Source organism: Vigna angularis, chromosome 7 (genome assembly GCF_016808095.1).
Source record: "Vigna angularis cultivar LongXiaoDou No.4 chromosome 7, ASM1680809v1, whole genome shotgun sequence".
Lineage (NCBI taxonomy): Eukaryota > Viridiplantae > Streptophyta > Magnoliopsida > Fabales > Fabaceae > Vigna > Vigna angularis.
Window position 1 is genome coordinate 12,517,874 of NC_068976.1, and position 22,909 is coordinate 12,540,782.

At 33.6% G+C, this 22,909-nt stretch overlaps 4 protein-coding genes across 4 annotated transcripts; all 4 read left to right on the plus strand.

Annotated features, from left to right (window-relative positions):
- Positions 1-2,559: 2,559 nt before the first annotated feature.
- Positions 2,560-5,729, plus strand: LOC108318682 (receptor-like protein EIX2). The gene is made up of 2 exons (XM_052880633.1): positions 2,560-5,165; positions 5,417-5,729. Exon 1 carries the CDS (start codon positions 2,560-2,562, stop codon positions 4,600-4,602), a length of 2,043 nt encoding a protein of 680 aa, XP_052736593.1. The 3' UTR covers positions 4,603-5,165; positions 5,417-5,729.
- LOC128197821 (receptor-like protein EIX2) lies at positions 4,618-5,124 on the plus strand. The gene has a single exon (XM_052880634.1). The coding sequence runs from the start codon at positions 4,618-4,620 to the stop codon at positions 5,122-5,124; it is 507 nt and encodes a 168-aa protein (XP_052736594.1).
- Positions 5,730-14,011: 8,282 nt separating the features above from the next.
- Positions 14,012-20,378, plus strand: LOC128197683 (uncharacterized). Its single transcript, XM_052879923.1, has 5 exons — positions 14,012-15,583; positions 19,277-19,553; positions 19,637-19,843; positions 19,924-20,172; positions 20,266-20,378. The coding sequence occupies exons 2-5, from the start codon at positions 19,281-19,283 to the stop codon at positions 20,281-20,283; spliced, it is 747 nt and encodes a 248-aa protein (XP_052735883.1). The 5' UTR covers positions 14,012-15,583; positions 19,277-19,280; the 3' UTR covers positions 20,284-20,378.
- On the plus strand, positions 20,285-22,288 carry LOC128197682 (uncharacterized). Its single transcript, XM_052879922.1, has 8 exons — positions 20,285-20,614; positions 20,683-20,996; positions 21,077-21,297; positions 21,380-21,541; positions 21,619-21,723; positions 21,792-21,867; positions 21,958-22,053; positions 22,138-22,288. The coding sequence occupies exons 1-8, from the start codon at positions 20,455-20,457 to the stop codon at positions 22,231-22,233; spliced, it is 1,230 nt and encodes a 409-aa protein (XP_052735882.1). The 5' UTR covers positions 20,285-20,454; the 3' UTR covers positions 22,234-22,288.
- Positions 22,289-22,909: the final 621 nt, after the last annotated feature.

The window sequence follows — 22,909 nt, forward strand, 5'->3', positions numbered from 1 at the left end:
AATCATTTTGCTTTATTTTTGTCTAATCTTATTTTTTATACCAAAATTGGGTCGATGAAAAACAATTGTAAGATGAAAATATATTAGAATAATATGTAAAAAAGAAATATCATTTTAAGATGATTTATGGTGTATTAAAGTATTTTTTTTTTTAAGTTGCAAAGTTATACGATAATGAATCCTTGCCTATTAATTTAACTATTCTTATAAGATTCTTTCATTATCATATCTTAGGTTTTTTTTATTCATCAAAAGGGGACGAGTATATGGGAGAAGAGAACATGGTGGTGTAGTTCTTCCATGGTGGCCTACTGTATCTTTTCGTTTTTCCTTTGCTCTCGGTTATGCAAAACAGCTATGTAAGCGTTTTGATCTTTGTACCATTTAAGTGAGATAAGTATATGTGGTATGTTTTATATAGTAAAAGGGATAGTTCCATATTAACTAATTTTCTTATTATTCAAAGCACTATAAATTTCAATAGGTTTAAAAAGAAATTAACAATATATATAATTAACAATAAACTAAAGATTATTGATATTTAAAATAATTTTAATTATAAATAAAAAATTATAATTGAGTGGTGAATTGATTTCTAAATTTTGACTAGTAGGAGGGTATAAAAGTACACTCCAAGAGAAAATTACATGAAAAATTGATCGATAGAGATATGACTGTTTCACATGGATATGAGAAGAGCACTAGTAAAGAAATTGCATTAAAGATTTGACCGTAAAGTTGTGGCAGTGTCATTCGAATGTAAAATTGAAATAGCATGTGAAATTATTATTTTTCCGAATAGTTTTGACTTAAGTATCTAGAAATTTTGAAAACGTATAAATTTTACATTTAAAAAAAAAAATTAAAAAGTTGTACTAAAGTAGATGAGAAGAGTTGTTAAACTTAATGAATATATATAGGTACGTCGAAAGTCTTATTGAATTTTGTAATAAAAGAAGTGGAGTTATTGATCTCTTGACATCCTTCACAAACTTTCCTTTCGAAAGAAATTATATCTAAATTGGAGTTAATGTCTTCTCTTTTTTCCACACTTATTTTCCACGGATCAGACTCTACTTTTGTTATTTTTCATCTTCCACAAACTTTCCTTCTTCAAAAGTAAATATCACTTTCTTCTTTTTGCCAAATAAATCTAATTAAATTCATTTTCTTTATTATTATTTTCATATCTCGCGGTCAAACAAATAATTAATTTTGTGTATTACACGGATTTGACATTTCAACGGACGGAAATTTGTGAACGAAAACTTTAACATCATCTTATCTCTTTTCATGACAATTAATAAAAATGCTCCAATATTATTGTTACATTCGTCGGTGAAATGTTGATGCGATCCAATAATAAGATATATATATGAAATAAATGAAAAATAAAATCAAATAATAGAAAAAATTAAAATATATAAGCTTTATACTTTTTAAAATAAGTTGAAAATAAAATAAAACTATTTTTTTGTTAGGAGTATCAAGGGAAAGGTTTTTGACTGGAAAGTCAATAAGCAATGAGATGTGAGACCAACCTTATAAGTAGTTGACACCACCCTTCAACTAATACCTTAAGGCAATGAGTTAATGGGTCTTCCCATTTATAAACCACTCTACTTTCTCATTTCTTTCCAATGTGAGACTTAGACTCACACTTGAATTCCCAATATTTTTAAGAGTGAGAACAATTTCTTACTACTGATGAAAGGGTTTTCAACGACAGTCAAATAAAACTTTTAAAAACACTTTTTAATCATTGTTATATTAAACATCTTTAAAAGTTGAAAGAATAAATGATGGTTCAAAATTGTATTCAAAAGTTCACTATACAACGATAATTTTAACTACTAATAAGTCGCGATGATTCTAATATGAATTATCGTTGAAAGATATAACTTTTTTCAAAAAACTAAATTGTATCTGAAATATACATATTCAACAATCCTGAAAAAAAAATCAAAAACATATTCACTTTACAATTTCAAACAGTTTTGTACCTATTTAGCCTAATAAATATATTTAAAACATGAATACGTATTCCTAAAACTCATTCTCTCCCGTGTGATTGTTTTTCTCTCTCCGATCATTTATATAAACAATAATCAATGATATTAGTTTATCCGAGGTATCATTAACTAAGGAGTATGAAAACTTGAAATAAGAAATTAATCTTGAGTAAAAAAAAACGAATGATACGATCGATGTATAATTTATGTTTGACTTGATGTATAATTTATGTTTGACTTGAATGCGTCTTTCAAAAATCGTTTTCGTCGGGTAGGGGACACATTTGTCAAGCATTATGTTACAATCGGTTTCTCTAGTCAAGTCGTTGCAATGCCAATTAACTATAATTTTTTGTTGAACACAAAATTTCATTAAATCTTAATCTATTATTACGGGATGTGAAACTTTTGTATAGACTCCAATTACTATAAATAGAGTTTCTCTCCATTATATTCATCATCCATCGTCCCCTTCATTTCTCTTGCAATCATGAATACATCTCCCTCTCAAAATGCAATCATATTTGTATGGTTGCTATGCGGAATCATGTTCAACACTGCCTTTTGCAGCTTCAATATTCATTGCAACCAACAGGACATGCATGGTCTCTTAAACTTCAAGCAAGGAGTTACAGACCCCTCAGGTGTCCTTTCCTCATGGACAACTCAACTAGATTGTTGTCATTGGAAAGGAGTCATATGTAGCAACATCACTAATAGAGTCATTGGAATCTCTCTCCTATGTTCTACAACTCTTCCAATTTACAGGGACGAAGACGATAAATCACATTGCCTTACAGGTTCCATTCGTCTCTCCTTGTTGTTAGTGGAGTTGGAATTTTTAGAATACTTGAATTTGAGAAACAATGACTTCTTAGCATTACAATTTGATTATCTGCATAATCATAATTGTCATAATCTATCTATACCTACTTCTCCTCGTTTGTGTGTCAACTCTTCAACCCTTCGTCATCTTGATTTATCACTTAACTGGAATCTTGTTATCAATAGCCTTCAATGGCTTCCCAACATTTCCTCACTGGAATATCTTAACCTCCGTGATAATGATCTTAGCATGGAAAGTAATTGGCTTCAATTAGTGACTATGCTTCCATCACTTTCATTCCTCAGTATGCGTGCTTGTCAACTTAAAGACTTGAGCTTGTCTCTCCAGTATGCTAATTTTACTAAACTCGAATTTCTTAGTCTTTCTGCAAATGAATTTAATTCAGAGTTGCCTAAGTGGTTATTCAATCTTAGTTGTGGTATTTATGAGTTAGACCTTAGCTCAAGTTCTCTAATAGGACATCTACCCAAGGACTTGTTAAATCTTCGAGAACTAGATTTCCTGAACATGGAAGACAATAACTTTGATGGACCTATTCCAGATTGGTTAGGTCATTTCAAACATTTAGAAACTCTTATTCTTGGAGTAAACAAATTTTCAGGATCTATTCCCACAAATTTGGGAAATCTATCAACCTTGATTACCTTGGTTGTTGGCTCAAATCCATTGACAGGAGTTGTGTCTGAAAGAAATTTTGCCAAATTGTCAAAGTTAAAGGAACTGGGCATATATTCATATGTCGGGTTAACCTTTGATTTTGACTCGGATTGGATTCCACCTTTTCAACTTGAGGAATTAGTACTTGGGTTTTCAAATCCCAACCTTCCTGCGTGGTTCTATACACAGCGATCACTTGAAAGATTAACTATATGGGATTCATCATTTGAGGCTCCAGACAAATTTTGGAATTTGTTATCATCAGTGATTGAACTCGAATTACAAGACAATTCGATAGATGCGAACATGTCAAATGTATTGTTGAACTCTACTGTCATTGTTCTGTCATCGAATGGTCTAAAAAGTTCCTTACCTCGATTATCACCACAGGTGACCATTGTCTCATTATCTAATAATTCATTATCAGGAGAATTGTCTCCCCTCTTATGTGGTCATAATGTGTCGAATGGCAAAAACAATTTGTTGTATTTGGACATATCATTTAATAATCTATCTGGAGGACTTACGAATTGTTGGAAGAATTGGAAATCTTTGGTTGCTGTTCACTTGGGAAGCAATAATCTATCAGGAAAGATACCTTCATCACTAGGCTTCTTATCTAATCTCACCTCGCTCCATTTGCATGAGAATAAACTACATGGTGACATTCCTCTCTCATTGCATAATTGTCGCTCTCTGTTGGTCTTTAATGTTCGCAATAACCAATTATCAGGAAACATACCAGATTGGATATCTCATGGTGTATTGGCTCTCCAATTAAGGTCCAATCATTTTAGAGGTAAAATCTCAACACAAATATGTGAAATGTCTTCCCTCATTGTGTTGGATATAGCACAAAACACAATCTCCGGTGATATACCCAGTTGCTTTGGTAATATCAAAACCCTACTTTTCAACAATGTTTCACGCTACAAACTTTCTTTTGAATTTCCTTCATCAGTTCCTGGTCGTTACTTTATCAATGATGACAATCTAGAATTGGTTACTAAAGGTCAAATATTAGAATATGGAAAAAACCTACATTTTATGACCTTAATTGATATGTCAAGTAACAATTTGTCCTGAACAATACCTCCACAGATGTTTAGTCTCACTGGATTGCATTCCTTGAATTTATCCAACAATAAGTTAGCAGGAGAAATACCAAATGAGATAGGAAACATGAAAAACTTGGAGTCCCTCGATTTTTCAACAAACCAACTTGGGGGAGAAATTCCTGAGAGCTTATCCAGATTGTCCTTTTTGGGTTTCTTAAACCTGTCATTCAACAATTTGACAGGCAAAATACCATCCGGCACACAACTTCAGGGATTCAGTGCACTTAGTTACATGGGCAATTATGATCTTTGTGGACCCCCACTTACCAAATTCTGCTTTCAGGATAATAAACATAAAGACACAGAACACGAAGACCGAAAGCAATCTGAATTTTTGACATGGTTTTATATCGGAATGGAATCCGGATTTGTGACAGGCTTTTTAGGAGTTTGTTGCGCTATTTTCTTAAACAAAAAGTTGAGACATGCTTTCTTCAAGTTTCTTTATGACTTGAGATATCGACTTCATTCGTGGTGGTCATCAACATGAATCCTTTTCGTTAAGATCAAACAAGTTGCATAACAATACTGGTTAGTATAAATTTTTTTATATGAATTTGATTTGAATTTATCTTTAATAATAGTTTGTTCTTCACCATTACTAAAATATACTTTAGTTCTTCATTTATTTTTTAATTATTGATTATTCTTTATATATTTTTAAATTATAGTAATATATATCTATCGAACTTATTTGAGAACATATATTAAAATAAGTGATAATGAAGCCTTTCCTATTAATTTAATTATTCTTATAAAATTCTTTCATTATTATATCTTAGGTATTTTTCACTCATAAGAAAGGGGAGGAGTGACCAAGCTTAGGGGAAGAGAACATGGTGGTGAAGTTCTTACAAGCAATGTCAGCAGTGATGAACTTTATATTTAAATTTGGTTGTTATTAATAGTTGGTGTATTTTGTTTTCTCTGAGCTACAGTGATGGTTTTCAACTTAAGTGGAAGTATATGTTGTATTTTATATGGCAAAACTGGATCTTTCCATATTAGCTTTTCTTAGTATGAAAGCACTAAATATAGGTGGCAGTTTCAATAAATATTTTTTAAAAGCTAATAATATGATCATCATTCACGAAATATATATAATATTTGATGAAAAATTAATGCGAACCTAACTTTTTGTATTAAAATGTTGCTTTTGCTTTATCCATAAAAACAAATATATTTAAATGGAACAATTGAACTGTCCCAACCTTACACAAAATATTTATGAAAAAAAAAAGTGTATTGAAACTTAATGGGCTCCTCTCCCTTACTTAAGCCTATTGTACATAAATATTACATTCACATATAACAAATTAAGAAGGGGGCTTCTTCCTACCCACTTTTTTTCCTACATCCCCAAATTTCACTTAAACCTATATATTATATATATAAATTATTAAATTAATTAGGTATGTTGTAATTACTATTTACCCACTTATATTTACTGATTTATTGCTATATTTACTTTTCCCAAGTTATTTTCACCAAACAGACTCAACCACGTTTTTCTTCTTCAATCAATTTCATCTTAACAGAATTCATCATCGTTTATTTTGGTCGAAGCATGTATATAGTTTAATTTTAAAATATAATTTTGGAATTTCCTAAATTTTGATATCTAGTTTTAGAATCTTTCAAATTTTGAAATTCAATAAGAAAAACTTAACAAAATTTCAATATCTAGTAAGAAAAAGAAAAAGTGAAATCCCTGGGTTGAAATCCGGTAAACAACATAATGTTTCTTCACGCAATGCTTCTTTATTTTATTGGGAAAGGAAATCAAGTCATTATGATATCCACATTAATAAAATAACTTCAAATAATAATTTTATAAGAATGGTTTTGAAAAACTGTAAATGATTATTTTAATTAGAAAATAACACAAATATATATATATATATATATATATATATATATATATATATATATATATATATATATATATATATATATATATTCTGTTTATACTAATTTATAGTTTAGTAATATTTAATATTCATTTTGTAATATGTAATTAAACATATCTAATTAAATACAAACTTTCCTAAAAACAAAGTTAGCATTTATAGGGAAAAAACGTAGTCTTTTTATTGATAAATCTCGCTATTATTCAGATTCGATGAAACTAGAGTTGGTATGTGAATCAATCACTACAAAAATAATGTAAAATAAAAATAATTTATTTTTCATGATTTCAAAAGGCTCTACTGAAGATTTTATTAAAATTTAAGATAAATTTGGATTTTTTATTTTTTGAAATAAATTTTTGAAGAAAACGCCGGTAAGTGTTAAATATTTCTTCTCTCTTCCGTAAAACAGCGCATTCATTTTCATTGTGCTTCTTCTTCCATTCAGCTCTTTTTCATTTCAGAGGTCATTCTTCTTGAGTTCACCTATTGTTCACTTCAGTTTTCAGAAATCGAATGGTTCTTTCTCCTTTGTCCTTTGTTACTGAGTGTGCGTGGTTTGTTATTATCCACTTTCGAAAACAGATGTTTGTGGCATCTGTTTCGTTCTGATTTACTGATATATTTTGTTTGCATATTCTAATGGTTACAAAAGGGCAAGCATCTCTGGACATACAGTTAAAATCATCTAAGCTTTAGGTTTTTTTACTTGAATAGATTTAGGATAGAGTGATCGAATGAATTTGAAGATAAATTTTTTATTGTTTATTTGAGTGAATTTTGGAGATATGTGTGATTGAATTTAGAAGTAAAATTTGTGAGAATTAGTGTAGGATTTGATTGATGTGACACATTAAAAAAAATTTACTTCCAAATTCATTCTCACTTATTTCCAAAATCTACTCAAATAAATAATAAAAAATTTACTTTTAAATCTCTTTAAATCTATATAATTATTCTCTGTAAAATTCATTCAAGTCAACAAATTGTTAAACTTCTCCAAACGAAGGATGAAGAAGGTTTTTACAATATATTCTAACAATTTGTTACTTTGTTTCTTAATATTTGTTTCCCAATCAGTACCGTCACTAATCACAATTCTTTGTCCCGTCGCCGTCGAAGTCGAAGGATAGGAAAGTGATTAGTGAAAGGATCAACGGAGTGGAGGAATTAATAGGAATATATAACATGAATTGGTGGCTATGATAAATGTGGCAGTAGACTTCCAACCACACGGGAAAAAGAGATCAAATTGTATATGTCTGTGATGCAGAGAAGGGGGGATATCAATTGCTTGTCTTATAAGAAAAGCAACTTCAGGATTTCCAAATATTTTGATATAATCTCCAAAACTTCAACTAAAATCCATATTCTGAACAAGTATCTTTATCTACTCTCACTCGTAAATATGACCGTGAGGTGTGTTCAATCTTGGAGAAAGTATACAAATTATCTAAATTTATATATTTCTTAAAGATATTTCCATTCTTCATTTAATTTAAAGGTACGTCATTTAACCTAAATAAATTAGGTCTTATAGACATTTTATCATTTGACGAATACAAGTAAAAGTAGTACGAAAAACCAAATACAACTTTTATAAAAGAACATAATATAATTCTTTTATTAAATATCATATATCTAAAATTCGCAAAGAGAGTTTCAATATATTTATTTACGTCCTCCACAAACTTTCCTTTCGAAATTGGAGTTTGTTCCTTCTGTTTTTTCCACCGTGATGTGCACGAATCTGACTATTATTTTGTTATGTTTACATCCTCCACAAACCTCCCTTTCTGAAAAATATTTCCCTCTTCTTTTTACCACATAATTAAACTAATTTCATTTTCTTTATTTTTGTTTTCATTCATCCGGACAAACAATTAATTAATTCAACGGACGGAAATTTGTGAACGAAAAATTTATGATATTATCTCTTATCACAGCAATTAAATCCAACATATATAATAAAAAAAATACTAGAAAAGAAAAATGATATCGGTCTTATACTTTTAAAATCAGATGAAAAGGAAAATAAAACTCTTTGCAAAAAATATTACTATTTTCTAAGAGTGTGAATAATCTATTTCTTAGTGTAAAAAAATATTAACAAAATATATGGATAATATATTTTATTAGTGTAAGACAAAATAATTCAATTTTTATGTTACCTATAAATATTGAGGAAAAAGTAATTGGCTATCTTTAACTTTATTTTTCTATTTTAGTTCTCTTACATTAAATATATTCTACTTCTAACCTTTTTTTCATCTATAATATTTTTCTTTTACCTATTATCATCCTTTTTTTATGCTTGATTATGCTTTCATAGAACTAATTATTTGTTGTATTAATATTTTTAAATAAAATAATTTTAATGAACTATTTTTTAATTATAACATTTATATGTTAATATGTTATGTCTTTGTTAAGGGAGTAAGATTGGTGAGTTGTATTTGATTTAGGATACTTGACTTGTTCATGAATGTAACATATAGCAGAAACAACAAATGGTATTTGTCACTTTGGAAACGTCTTTACCATCAATCATGGAGGGAACTACATTAGTTTTTATTTAAATAATAAAGAAAAGAATCAAATTGAGGGATGTAAATAGAGGGATGTAAATAATAAAGAAAAGAATCAAGAATTGTGGCGGAAGAAGAATAATAAATGGATGAGTTAAATCTGTATCGGTGGGTGTTTATGCATGTCAAACGAGAGTAATAAGAGCGAGATGAAGAAAAATGGAGGAGAGAAAGCAATACTTTCAATACTGGTTTTGTAGGTTTAATTGATATAAAAAGTAGCAATTTTTATATCGATTTTGAAATTGATATAAAATTTTTTTAAATAATACATTTGTTTTCATTAGTAAAAAAGATATACAAATTTTTTAAATTAAAAGATATTGAATTTCAAATGAAAAACTAATATTTACTGTGTAACAACAAATTATAATAACAAACTAAGGTTGTTGCTTCTGGTATAAGGTCGAGTAACTTAACTGAACACATATTCACACTTATACTCTTTAGTCGTATGGGTAACTATGTTCGTTTTTTGTCTAAGTTTTCCTTTGTCAACGCTCCAAACCGATCGGGGTACCTATTGTTGGGAAAATCTCACGATACACAATTCAAATATTTTCCTAAAATTGAGTCTTATTATTCATTATAATTGAAGGGCTTTAAATAGCTATAACACTTACAATATTACGAGGAATAAAAATAAAATATCAACTATCTTAAAAATAAAATATGCTTAATATATCATAAAATAATATTGTACCTAGATAAACCGAAAATCATAACTACTTATCCCTATTTTATCTCTATCAAATCAAACTAAATATTACTATACCTAGAAACTAATAAAATAATATTTAAACAAAATTATTAATAAAACCCTAAAATATAAGTTTATTCCAACACTTGTCTCAAGGGTACTTGCCAAAGGTACTCTGATGCTTAAGTCAGTAATTAATTCGGACGAGTTCAGAGCAAAATCTTAAATTCACAATGAATGCAATCTCCTACCTCTTATCTTTGATCTCCATTTTTAGTTTTTGAGATAGACCTAGGATCAGTGAAACCTAATCATGGCCCAATCTCGACCCATTATACATTAATTACTACTTACTCTTAACGTTGATTTGCAAACAATTGATGTCCAGGTCAACAACCCATCGGAGTAGATTGCGTTCTCGGAGAGGATTGGATGGTCGAAAGAGAGCAGAGCAAGGAAGGACGACCGACCCTCAGAATTTCAACAGAAACATTTTTGGCGCCCACCATGGGGCCGAGCGGCATCCTCATGAAACCACGAGGAACCAGACGTGTGCATGGTCTTGGCATCGCTAATTCAGATCAATATCAGGTTTTGCAACAAGAGCAAAAAATTTCGTAATAATTTCTAAAGGCGTGTCTTTTGTTTTGAGAACTTACAGAAAGGTTTAGACCTACGTTCAACCTTGTTAGGTTCCAATGACTTTGTATTATAATTTATAAATTATAATATATTAAATTATAATATATTGAAGCGTTTACTTCATTTTGTTTAACTTATATTTTTGTGACTAAAAATATGTCGCATGTAAGACCCGTCTAAATAAAATGATTTCTTACCTTAACTATTTTACTTTGTGGTATTATATAATAAATTTTTATGAGAATCAATGTTGAAAAATATTTAAGGAAGGGAAGAAAATTAAATTAATATTGGTTTTATATAAATTTTTGGAAAAGTTTGAAAGAGTGTTTTAGTATAATTGTTTGCGCTATTATATCAGTGAATGGAGTCTGGTCTAGTGGTTGATGTGAGTGCATGAAGGGTATGTGTGCTTGGTCTCAAGTTCAAACCCTCCTAAGTCCAAAAATGCTCACTTAGGTTAATGCTTCCATTAATTGATTTCAAGAGAGAACTTTTATTCCCATTACTCCCTCATTTTTGTGAGTGCTAGAATCATTGTCTTCTTTTTTTTTTCTCCACTTTGCTTGAGTGGACACAATTTTTTTGGGCACATGTCTTCTAAACTTAAGAGGCTTGTAAGTGACCTTGAGGAGGTAAAAGCTTGGAGAGGGGAGAAGAGATTTTGGAGAGCAACCAAGTTGGTGAGAGAAAGGAAGAGTCACCCTAGCCTTGGAGTTTTTGAACATCACTTGTAGGAAACCTAAGAGCCTTGGAAGCAAGCTTGGAATTGAGGTAAGGGGGCTTAACTTGGGATATAACATAGTGTATGATGTGAGTATGCATGGAGGGTATGTGTGCTTGGTCTCAAGTTCAAACCCTCCTAAGTCCAAAAATGCTCCTAGCTCTTTTTGAAATGTTGATGGCCGTAGAAGTGGCTCCAAAGCTTTATTTCACTTTGCTTTTCATCCATTAAATGATGAAAGAGTATATGAGTGCTTGAATAATTGAGGGAAGCACTTAGGTTAATGCTTCCATTAATTGATTTCAAGAGGGAACTTTTATTCTCATTACTCCCTCATTTTTGTGAGTGCTAGAATCATTGTCTTCTTTTTTTTTCTCCACTTTGCTTGAGTGGACACAATTTTTTTGGGCACATGTCTTCTAGACTTAAGAGGCTTGTAAGTGACCTTGGGGAGGTAAAAGCTTGGAGAGGGGAGAAGAGATTTTGGAGAGCAACCAAGTTGGTGAGAGAAAGGAAGAGTCACCCTAGCCTTGGAGTTTTGAACATCACTTGTAGGAAACCTAAGAGCCTTGGAAGATAGCTTGGAATTGAGGTAAGGGGGCTTAACTTGGGATATAACATAGTGTATGATGGATAGAAGGTAAAGTTATAATGTTGTTGCATGCTTTCTTCCTTGTGTGTTGAGATTAAATTTAACATGTTGAGGTATGTTCCTTTCTTTTTGGTTGTAAGTTTTATGAGTTTTTCACGCTGAAGTTAAAAAACTAAACTGTTGCGATTTTTCCCATATTTATTTGAGACCCTTCCCGAAGTCCAAAATAGTCGTATGAGTATGCAAATTAAATTTAATTGAGTCTAGTTTCCAACAAAGAAAGAATCAACTCATTTGGAGTTGGGTAGAGAGAGTAATGAGCAAATGAGTGAGCAAAGGTCAAAACTGAGAAGACCAGAGCGCGGTTAACTTTTCCGCTTTTTAATAATTTTACTGCAGCTAGCCCTATAGTTCAAAAATTAAGATTTATATGTCCAAAGAAATATATTTGAGTCTAGTTTCCAAAAAATCAAGAATCAAGTCAATTGGAGTTTGGTAGAGAGAGTAATGAGCAAAAGAGTGAGAAAAGGTCAAAACTGGAAAGACCAGAGCGCGGTTAACTTTTCCGCTTTTTAATAATTTTACTGCAGCTAGCCCTGTAGTAAAAAAATTTAGATTTATATGTCCAAAGAAAGATATTGGAGTCTAGTTTCCAAAAAATCAAGAATCAACTCAATTGGAGTTCGGTAGAGAGAGTAATGAGTAAAACAGTGAGCAAAGGTCAAAACTGAGAAGACCAGAGCGCGGTTAACTTTTCCGCTTTTTAATAATTTTACTACAGCTAGCCCTGTAGTCCAAAAATTTAGATTTTTATGTCCAAAGAAAGATATTTGAGTCTTTTTTCCAATGAAAAAGGAAATAAACTCAATTGGAGTTCGGTAGAGAGATTAATGTTTAAAATAACAAGCCAATGTCAGTGTGGACAACATTCAATTTTTACTCGTTGGGAGCACTTATCTACACTCTTTGGCCAAGAGTGTGGGTAAGAGGGTTTTGAGAATTTTCTTCCATTGTTGGAAGAGGAAAGAATGAATTATGAGAATGAGAGGAGTGAAAGAGATGTTGGGTGATGATTGTGATGGTAAAATTGTGAGAACAAGCGGTATGTCATTTCCTTAGAATTTTTGTCGAATCGATGGTGTTCGTATTGCGATACGATAGTGTGTTGAGTCTCTGCGGAGACTGAGATTCGAGTGTCACCCTTTCCTCATGCGTGGGGACTAGAGAGGGTTGGATGTCTCGCCCAATGACTTCGGCTCGTGTGAGTATAGTGCTCGGTGGGTGCGCCTAACCAAAGTTTTTACTCGTAATTCCTTGAGGAGTCGGAGAGATAGGTCTGAAGTTGCGATGGAAGACGGCTCGGATCGCCCTGTTTTGCGAAACAGTTTGGTACGACAAAAATTCAAGGAAACAACAGAAGCTTGTGTCAATGATTGAGTCGTGAGTTTAATACTGTGATGTATTCTAATAGTGTGACTTGATAGTCTGAGTAGTGATGATTTGAGTTACGAGTTGAGTATTATGTTGTATTGTAAGGTTGTGAATAGGATAGTCTACGTTGTGATATTTTGATATTGAAATTATATGCTATGTTAGGTTCCTCGTTACTCACCCTGAAATGTTGTGGTTGTGGTTTCCACCTACGATGATCGTACTTGTACGGGAGTAGATGGCGTTGCAGATGAGGCAGAGATGTAGTAGCACGACGAGAGTTATGGGAATAATTATGGGGAACTTATCATGTTTTAAAGTAATTTTATGTGAATAATGAATTTGATATTTGTAAGGTTTTAACCTTATGTTGTAAGACGCTTTAACTTTTGATGGTTTAGTTCCGCGATGTTAATAATAATAAAAAAAAAATTTGGCATAAAATTATGGATTTTGTTATTTTTTTTAGTGGCACTCCGTAAGGGGTGTTACATCGCACACAGGAAGGTTCAGTCATATGTTCTAACTTATCATGTTCCAATGGCTTTTTATTATAATTTATAATTATAATATATTGAAGCGTTTACTTTACTTTGTTTAACTCATATTGTTGTGAGTAAAAATATTTTGCACTGGAAGATTCAGTCATACGTTCTACCTTATCAGGTAAAAATATTTACGTTCTACCACCTTATCAGGTTCAATGGCTTTTCATTATATTTTATAAATTATAATATATTGAAGCATTTACTTTATTTTGTTTAATTCATATTTTTGTGAGTAAAAATACCCTACACAGGAAGGTCCAGTCCTACATTCAACCTTATCAGGTTCCAATGACTTTTCATTAGAATTTATAAATTATAATATATTGAAGCGTTTACTTCAATGTCCTTATATATTTTGCAGGTCACAAAATAGTAAGCACATATAGCTCATCCGTGACACATCCTAATACGAATTCCTCATTTTTGGCCTGCAAAAGTTCAACCGAGGACCAAAGACCGAATGGACTTGCCTGCTCAGCCATCCGGCTTGATAACCTAAATTAATTTAATATTAATTTGATTGGCTACATTTTTCTGATCTTCGAATTCAAATTGTTATTTTCTCTTTAGTGCAAGTGACAGGACCCTGCACACGAAGCTCCTCAGTGATTCTATAAATTGAATCCATCTCGATCACAAACAGACAAAAAACTCCTCGATGATTCTATAAAATGAATCTATCTCGACCATCGTTTTGCTCAGCCTCCAACCTTGCCCAACCGAACAGTCTTCGTCCTATCTTGCCTAAATTTGAGGCTTCAAGCTATCATAACCAACTGCCCCTCTTTAATGGTGCGATCGTCCGATCATACAATATAGTTACATTAGTAAAAAATTGGGTTTTTACAGCGCACATTATGCCACGGTTCACTGGAAACCGCAACATAATGGTGCGCGGTGGCAGTTTTGTAAATAAATCGAAAACATATGCCGCGGTTCCGCTCTGAACCGCGGCATATACTCCAGTCAACCATCCCCTTTGACGCCACGTCTGAATAAAAAATTAAATAACAGAGTATATGTCGCGGTTGTCCAGAGAACCGCGGCATATACCCCTGCCAATTTATTGCAGGGGCTGACTGAGTCAGAGAATTTCAGAAGTTACAAGCGTATATGCCGCGGTTGCTCTGAGGAACCGCGGCATATACCGCAGTAACTTCTGAACTTCTCCGCCAGTCAGAGAATTTCAGAAGTTACAGGGGTATGTGCCGCGGTTTCTCAGAGCAACCGCGGCATATACCCCCTGTCATCTACTGAAATTCCCCAAAAGGCAGTTGGGGAGACAATTGTGTTCAGCACGTTACAGGGGTATAGGCCGCGGTTCTAAGAGTAACCGCGACCTATTCTCCTACCTGAAATAAATTTAAAATGAATTTGAAATATTTAGAGGAATATACCGCGGTTGCCCGCTGAACCGCTGCATATAGTTTAAAAATAATTTCAAAAATGCCATTTAGGTTAATTTTTTTAATCAGTATAGGCCGTGGTTGGTTGTGAAACCGCGGCATATAACTATCTTATACCGCGGTTAAGTAGTGAACTGCGGTAGATTCCCCAGTTCAGAGTTAAAAAATAAAACTTTGGAACAGTGTCGTCTTCTTGTTCGCGCAGTTTCGCGTTTTCTTCTCCCGCGACCACCCATCTCAGTCCGTCCGTCGTTTCTGCACCGTTTAAACTCAAAATTGTTCGGTCATTTCTCGTTTTTGACGATAAGAAACAGTTTTAGCCGATCAAAATCGTTTGAAACGCCTGTCATTCCTCTCCGCTGCCATTTCCCTTTGTTGCACCAAGCTTTTTCGCCGCCCCTGTTCCAGGTATTTATGCCCTTTTGCATTCTTAACATGATTTCTTCATTAGTTTTTGCATAATAACAACTGCTATAGTTTTGGTAATGTATGAAATTACTATAGTTTTGGTAATGTATGGTATAGTTTTTGCTAAAATTTTGGTAATGCATGAAATTGCTATAGTTTTGGTAATGTATGGTATAGTTTTTGCTATAGTTTTGGTAATGTGTGTTGTAGTTCTTGTATTATTTATAAACCTTAAAATATTATTCACTAAGTTTCAATGATATGTATGAAATTGCAAGTTTGATTTTTAGTAGCTTATCTTTTTATGTAATATTTAGGAATATGGATCGAAATTGGATTAATTTACCACGTATTAGTGCTGAGTACGAGAGAGGTGTAGAGGAATTTATACAATTTGCGCAACGTAATGAGGGGAGAAGTGATGATGAAGTGAAGTTTAGATGTCCTTGTGTGAACTGTTTGAATGGGAGAAAGTTCAACGCAACTAAAATTAGAGAACATCTTATATGTGATGGTTTTCTAAGATGTTATACAACATGGATATGGCACGGCGAAGAAATGCATTTTCCCACTGACTCTCAAACTGTAAATGTTACTGATTCCACCATGGAAGAATATCGACCGGATGAAGACAAATTGGAGGACATGATCCGCGATGTTGGAGCAGAAAATTTTGCCAAAGCTCATGTGTATGAGACGATGTTGACTGATGCGGAAACATCTTTGTATGTCGGTTCAACTAAGTTCACACGTTTGTCAGCGGTGTTAAGGCTCATGAATTTGAAGGCGAGCAATGGATGGACTGATAAGAGTTTTACAGAACTGTTGACGTTGTTGAATGAAATGTTGCCAGATGGAAATACACTGCCCACTCGTAATTATGATGCGAAGAAAATTCTTTGTCCAATGGGTATGGAGTATAAAAGGATACATGCTTGTCCCAATGACTGCATTTTGTATAGGAAAGAGTTTGAATTTTTGACAAAGTGTCCAAAATGTGGCTTATCACGATACAAGTCAAAAAACAATAGTGAAGATAATGGTCAGATAGAAAAAAATGGATCTGCTTTGAAAGTAGTTTGGTACCTTCCAATAGTGCCCAGACTTAAGCGTTTGTTTGCGAATCCCAAAGATGCTAAAAACCTTAGATGGCATGCAGATGAGAGAAAAATTGACGGGCTGCTTCGTCATCCAGCTGATTCAAAGCAATGGAAAAATATTGATCGACAATTCCCCGAATTTGGTAAAGAGTGTAGAAATCTTAGGCTTGGTTTAGCCACTGATGGAATGAACCCATTTGGTAATCTGAGTACCAATCACAGTTGTTGGCCAGTTATATTGATAGTTTACAACTTATCTCCTGCATTGTGCATGAAGAGGAAGTACATGATGTTGTCTATGATGATATCTGGTCCAAAGCAACCTGGAAATGACATAGATGTTTATCTAAGCCCACTAGTTGAAGACTTGAAGGTTTTGTGGGTTGATGGGGTTGAAATATTTGATGCATTCGCTTCAGAGACTTTTATGATGCGTGCAATGTTATTTTGCACCATTAATGACTTTCCTGCTTATGGTAATTTGTCAGGATACAGTGTCAAGGGTCATAAAGCGTGTCCTATATGTGAAGAAAACACTGCAGCTCATCAATTGAAACATGAAAGAAAGACGGTGTATCTGCGTCATCGGAGATTTCTAAAACGTAATCATCCATATTGAAGGTTAAAAAAAGCATTCAATGGAGATCAAGAGAGGGACGAAGCACCAAATCCACTTACTGGCCTTCAAGTTCTTGAAAAAGTTAATAAAATACATCATGTATTTGGGAAAACATCGAAGAAGTCATCTGTAACGACCCCTTGGAAGAAGAAATCAATATTCTTTGATCTTCCATATTGGTCAAAGTTAGATGTTCGATATTGCATAGATGTGATGCATGTAGAAAAGAATGTGTGTGATAGCTTGATTGGTACATTACTCAACATTCAGGGAAAGACAAAAGATGGAGTGAATGCTCGTTTGGATTTGGTTGACATGAATATCCGAGAAGAGTTGGCACCCAAGGAGATTGGTAAACGTACTTATTTGCCCCCTGCATGTTACACAATGTCTAGACAAGAGAAGATAAGTTTTTGTGTATGTTTAAAGAGTATCAAAGTACCACAAGGATACTCTTCAAATATGAAGAGTTTAGTGTCAATGCAGGACTTAAAGCTTGTTGGCATGAAGTCTCACGATTGTCACATCTTAATGCAACAGTTGTTACCGGTGGCTATTCGTGGAATTTTGCCCAAAAATGTTAGGCACACCATAAACAGGTTGTGTTCATTTTTCTCGTCAATATGTAGTAAAGCCATCGATCCTACAAAGTTAGATGAACTTCAAGGTGAGATTGTTATCATCTTGTGTCAACTAGAGATGTTTTTCCCTCCATCTTTTTTTGACATCATGGTACATTTACTTGTTCATTTGGTTAGAGAAATCAAGTTGTGCGGACCGGTATACTTAAGATGGATGTATCCTATTGAGCGTTATATGAAGATTTTGAAAGGGTACGTTAAAAATCCATATCGTCCTGAAGGTTCGATGATTGAAAGGTATATTGCTGAAGAAAGTATCGAGTTTTGTTCAGATTACATGACATCAACGAATCCAATAGGAGTTCCTCGCACAGCATGGTTGAATAAATTTTCTACAAGTAAAAGCATCCGAGGTGTCAATGTGGTGACAAAAGATCGCGAAGAATTGTTGCAAGCGCATCTTTATATATTGAACAACATAGATGAGGTGATCCCTTTTTTGGAAGCACACAAAGCCATTGTTAAGAATAAAAATCCAAGACAATCAGAGAAATGGCAATTGATGGAGCATAACAAAACATTTATGTCTTGGTTCAAATCTGAAATTGACAAAGAGCCACATTCTTCTGAAACTTTATTGTGGCTTGCAAATGGTTTGAAGTTTGATGTCGTGTGTTGTACAGGTTATAAAGTCAATAATTGCACATTCTATACGAAGACTTTGGATGATAAAAGCACAGTACAAAATAGTGGAGTTAGTTTAGAAGCTGAGTCACTTCAATTTTCCACATCAAAATATCAATCTCCTGTACTTGGATCAATGAGATATTATGGTATAATAGAAGAGATATGGGAGGTTGATTACACCAAGTTTTTTGTTCCATTGTTCAAGTGTAAGTGGTTTGACAATAAGAGTGGTGTGAAAATAGATGACTCGGGTATGACACTGGTTGATTTTCGCAAGGTGGGTTACCGAGACGAACCGTTTATCATGGTACATCAAGCATCTCAAGTTTTTTATGTCAAAGATCCTGCGTCTGACCATTGGTATGTTGCTCTTCAAGGCAAAAAACAAATTGAAGTTAACGAAGACAATCTGATTAATATTTATATTGCTGACAACCATTCATTTCAAACTACAACAAATTTGGATGACCAATCTCTAGTTGACGATGATGTACATGCAATTCGGTCAGATCATGATGAGGGAATATACATATGATGAATCCATATCTTTATGTATGAATTTTCAATTTCTGTATAAGTATTTTATTAATATAACATAAGTTTTCCTTTTATACATTTCCTATGATTACTATTACATGTTTTGTTAATTTATATGATATTACATAAGTCTTGAAATAAAATTTAATGTTGTTATTTATTTTGACAGATATATGGCTGATCATCCACATTCTTCAGGGGATGAGGATCCCCCAACCAGATCCACTAGAGGACCCACTAGGATGAAACAACTATTGATCAGGAAAAATAGTGGTGAAAGAACTTCGGTGAATGTGAATGTCACCACGGGTGTGGCAACTGGCCCCCATGCAGATGACTTCCGATCATACCTTGGAGTAGTGACACGTGATAAGATTAGCATTCTCGTTCCATCTTTTGATCATGTGTCCGAGGTTGATCGGAACATTATTTGGAAAGATATATTGGTAAGTTAGTTGATAGCATTTGAATTAAAATTTATTTATATTGATAATTTTGTACTAATACAACTTTATTATATTTTTTTCAGATGACATTTGACATTCCAAATGTCACAACACTTAGAAATAAGTGTTTGTCAACTGTTGCAGAAAATTTCAGAAACTTTAAAAGCAAGTTGACATCAAGATACATCTTTGGACACCTTAAACATAAAAGTCCATGTAGTTCATATAAGTCCATTGATGAGGAGACTTGGCGGCTTTTTAAAGAGAGTCGGATGTCAGAGGAATGGCAGGTTAGTGTAGTTCATATTATTCAATTCCTCATTAACAAATATATATCATATGAACTAATTAATTAATGTGTATGTGACAGGCAATTAGAAGCAAAGCACAAGGAACAAGTGCTCACAACAAAAACCCCCACCTATTATCTCGTGGTGGGTATAGGAAGCTTGAGGAGAAAATCCTCAAGCAAAAGGCAGATGATATACCACCATCTCAGGGTGGTAGCCCTCCTCAGCCTCCTTCTCCACCGTCTAGACATGAGAAATGGAAGTTGGCCCGTATGCGACCATCGGGCACCTACTCTTCCGACACTGCACGAGAGATTTCTGAAAGAATTGTAAGCTATCACTGTTCCTAAAATAATAAATATTGTCATTATACATACTACATTAAACTATTTAAAGAATAATGGTGTTTTGTAATGTTACAGGACGCCTTGGTTGAGTAGAGCTCCCAAGGCCAATTCACTCCAGAGGGTCGCCAGGATATTCTTGCTGCTGCGATTGGACGACCTGAGCACCCTGGACGTGTACGTGCTGCAGGTTCTGGAGTAGGAATTACAGATTATTTTGGGAGCTCTTCTCGTCAGCCTTCATATTCATACAGCGATACACAAAGGATGACAGAAGAGATCACAAAAAAGGTCCAACAAGACCTTAGAGAGGAGATCAGGGCCGAGGTGAGGGCTGAATTCCAGATGCTATACCAGCAGCAGTTTCAGAGCATGCGCCCGGTGCCGTCTCCTATAGAGGAACATGTTATCCCTCCCCCTCCCACAGGTAAACTTAATAAACATTTATGTGCAATTATTTCTATCTTTTGTATAATCTAACATTTACTCTGACAGGGAGAAGCGGGAAAGGAAGTTGTTCCGCATCAGCCATCCCAGAGGATGACATGGACGATGGTAGTCCATGTCTGCTATACATTTTAGAGGATACTGAGATGGTGCTGGTAGCTCGTGGAACAGAGTTTAGGTCAGCGACTGTATGTCATGGTATGCAACTATTAGAGGATGAGGTGAAGGTCTCAGTGGAAGAAATGATCATACCAGATGCCTCGGTTCCTCTGTCCACGGAAGAGATTTTCACTGTGGAACAAGCATATAAGTCGTTTATCACTTGGCCTAAATTTTTGGTTAAACCATTTTCTGACCCCTCGGTATGAAATTCTTCTTTACACTTCTCAATTTTAAAGGTTTTTGATGTCAAAACTTATCTTATCTTTTCATGTAACAACAGACGCAGGCACAAGAGAAGATTCCTCTATCTGAGGATGACCCTCTTTCTTCATTGCATCTACTTGCTGACATCCTTGATGATAAGCCTTTGGAGGTTGAGTATGATGCTAATGTATTTGGGACAGGCTCTGAGGTCCCAATATACCTTAATAGCCAAGATGTCCGTGAGCTTGCGTCGGGAACACAAGAGTTGAATATTTCAATTATTCAACTATGGACGATGTAAGTCTATGACCAATTATTTATATATAAAATTGATTTATATATCAAGTATCCTTATATCAAAGTTAATTTTTGATTTCAGGTATATGTCTGGGGTCAGTAATAAGTTGGGGCGTTCTGATGATTATGGATTCATTGATCCCCAATCAATTCATGAATCAAATGATTTTGAGCAGATCAACATGAGTCTGATAAGAAGTTTTGGAAGGGGCAAGAAAATATACTTTTTGCCTTATATATCCGGGTAAGTGAACTTTGTTAACATAATAATGTTCCATATGTGATTTTAATATTTAATAGTTACGTTATTATGAATTTCAGGCGCCATTGGCAACTTCTTGTTATGTCTATGCAAGACAACTATGCTTTGTGGTTCTGCTCATTGCACAGGCCTCCTCCCACACAACTCAAACAAGCAATTGATTAGTAAGAACCTCAATGTTTGGACTTTCTTTGTTATATAAATGAATGCTAAAACCTTTTTTTATATATAGTTCTATTCCAGCAAGTATGATGATGGGTGGGAGATCAATTGTTAATAGTAGAAAGATTGCTTGGATTTCTCTCAAGGTTTGACATATGCTAAAGTCATACTTTGTTATAATTGTTTTATTTTAATGTTATTCACTAACTATTATCAACTGTGATGATATATTGTAGTGTAACAGACAAAATGGGTCATATGAGTGCGGATACTATGTAATGTATTGGATGACCCATATTGTTCGTTCTCACATCACAAGTCGCTGGGAAACGGTAATATTTAACTTTAACAAATTTTGATTTTTTTCCCAAATGTTGAATTCATATACACTAATTAATATGAATTGTCTTTTGCAGAGATTCAAGACTACTACACTAGTTCCTGAGAAGTCACTATTATTCATTAGGAACGCTGCTGCGAAGTATATAATTAGATTATACAATAGCTCTTAGATTTAAACATTGCATTTGATTAGATTGAATTTTCTTAGACTTTGTACTTTATTTGATGTTGAAATACATTTGAACATGTGTTTGTTATGTTCAAATTGAATTTGTGTACATGTTTTTATATGCAGGTCTGTTTTTGTGGTAGTGGATATCACAAAAACAGACCTGCAATTTTAAAAAACTGCAGGGGAATATGCCGCGGTTGTAACCACAACCGCGGCATATAGTGTTTCGTTTTTTTTTAAAATGAGACATATGGCCGCGGTTTTAGCACTAACCGCGGCATATACTACAGTCTTTTGCCGCGGTTGAACCGCGGCATATAGTGGACAAATTTTTTTTTTTTAAAAAAAATGAATTTAGGCAGCGGTTCCTTGGACAACCGCGGCATATTCCGCAACCTATATACCGCGGTCATAACCGCGGCCTTAAGTCTCTGACTTACTACCGCGGCTGAATATGTTGCGGTTCGTAAACCGAGACGTATAGTGAAAAATAACCGCGGTAAAATCCCCTCGCTGCACTAGTGTTACACTAAATATACCTATTAAAAAATAAATGATCCCTATAATAAAAACATATTATCATTAACAAAATTTTTAAAGCCAAAACCTATTCAAGAAACGGAAAAGTAAAGTACAAACTAAAGTTACACTAAACAAAATATCCATAAAATAAA